The following is a 1799-nucleotide window of genomic DNA, read 5'->3' as shown; positions in this document are numbered from 1 at the left end:
TAAAAATGAACGGCTGGCAGGAAAGTTGATGTTTTAAAACTTAATAAAAAATCGATACAGGGCTTTAGAATATCGATACAGTATCAGGAAATGAAATAAAGCAATATTTCAGTGTATCAATATTTTCTTACACCCCCATTCAATCCCCCTGGAAAACAGTCAGACTCAGGTTTTCGTAGCTACATGAAAACTAACAGAAAGTCCAGTTAAAGATGCTTAATTTAGAGTTTTTTACCTGTTAATCTGTGTTTGTTTGTTGACGTTCAGAGGCAACAGAAGATCCAGAGGGACCGGCTCATGAATGATTTCTCTGCAGCTCTCAACAACTTCCAGGCGGTCCAGCGGCATGCTGCAGAGAAAGAGAGGGAGTCCATAGCCAGGGCTAGAGCTGGCTCTCGTCTTTCAGTAAGTACCAGCAGAGGCAAACAGAACGAGTTCAAATAATCTCAACTTAAAGCTCTTCACTATGCATTTAAAACAAAAACAATCAGAAACTCAGGAGAAAGATGCTTAAATGATTGAACTCATGTTGACTTAATTTTACAAGTTATTTCTCTGATCTCTTTCAGAATGAAGACAGTTTTCGAGATGAGAAGCTCGTGTCTTTTGACAAGTAAGTGATTCAGTCAGAACTCAACTGTTCGAGCTGCAACTTGGAAAACATGTTTAGACTTAATTCATGTTCTGCTCAGTAACCAGACTAACTGGGGCAGTAATACACATCTTAAATAAATGAAAAAGCTTAATAAAGACAAAAAAATAACACTAATTTATTTTATTTTTCATTCATTATGTATTTCTTTTTTGTACAAAAAGCCAAGAAGACTTCGATCAGATGACGACTCAGACAGAGGATGTCGGCATCACAGAGGAGGACCTCGAGCTAATCAAAGAGAGAGAGACCAACATCAGACAGCTGGAGGTGAGTATTTACTCTGCACTAGATGATCTGTTCTTTGACAGCTACTGTTGGTACCTCACCATGATTATCAACCTTAGAGAAGCACTCCCATAAAACGCTGTGTTTGTTGTTCCTTTCAGTCTGACATCATGGATGTAAACCAGATTTTTAAAGATCTGGCCGTCATGATTCACGACCAGGGAGAGATGATTGGTGAGTGTATTTCTAATACCCTCAACTTTTCAAGTGCTAATTCTATCATAGCTTTAATAAATTGTCAAAAGTTGTCATTTTGACATCAGTGCAACACAATAGCTGTTACAAGTTAATTTTATTTGCTGGTGTTTTTGTGTAAGTTTTTTTTTTCTTTAATTCTTTTCCTATAAATGTATTTTTTTTTTACTATTTTTCTAATTTATTTTTTCTAGTGTTAAAAACCCCATATGGCTACTTCTTTTTTTTCATCTAACATGTTCAGTCATAAAGTTGATAAATAATACTTAAACAGCTCAAAAGAACAATACTCCAAATATAATGAGTGTTGCTAAATTTTAACAAAAGTTAGGGGAAAAAGTTTGAATCACCCACAAAGCAGGAAGGGCGAACACAGCAGAAAATACATTTCTTAAAAATATTTCTTGTATTGTGAACAGGATCTTTAAATACGACAAAGTATTAGGACCACATTCTTTTTTTTCATTAGAGTAATGTCATCATATTACGAGAAAAGGTCATATTATGAAAATAAAGTCACAATATTATGACTTTAATGTCATAATATTATGAATTTATTCTCGTAATATTATGAATTTATTCTTGTAATATTATGAATTTATTCTCATAATATTATGAATTTATTCTCGTAATATTATGAATTTATTCTCATAATATTATGAAT

General features: G+C 33.5%; 1 protein-coding gene across 1 annotated transcript in view; it reads left to right on the top strand.

The window, feature by feature from the left end:
* The window catches only part of stx12 (syntaxin 12), a gene marked incomplete at its 5' end in the record, with an annotated part of 11002 nt that overhangs the window by 5544 nt on the left and 3659 nt on the right, over positions 1 to 1799 (top strand). Inside the window, 4 exon segments of the mRNA XM_014004852.1 lie at positions 268 to 405; positions 570 to 613; positions 817 to 922; positions 1042 to 1114. Of these exon segments, the coding sequence (XP_013860306.1) occupies positions 268 to 405; positions 570 to 613; positions 817 to 922; positions 1042 to 1114 (361 nt within the window).

Source organism: Austrofundulus limnaeus, unplaced genomic scaffold, assembly GCF_001266775.1.
Source record: "Austrofundulus limnaeus strain Quisiro unplaced genomic scaffold, Austrofundulus_limnaeus-1.0 Scaffold27, whole genome shotgun sequence".
In the NCBI taxonomy this organism is placed as follows: Eukaryota; Metazoa; Chordata; class Actinopteri; order Cyprinodontiformes; family Rivulidae; genus Austrofundulus; species Austrofundulus limnaeus.
The sequence above is the reverse complement of the archived record's forward strand: the minus strand, read 5'-3'. Positions and strand labels throughout refer to the sequence as shown.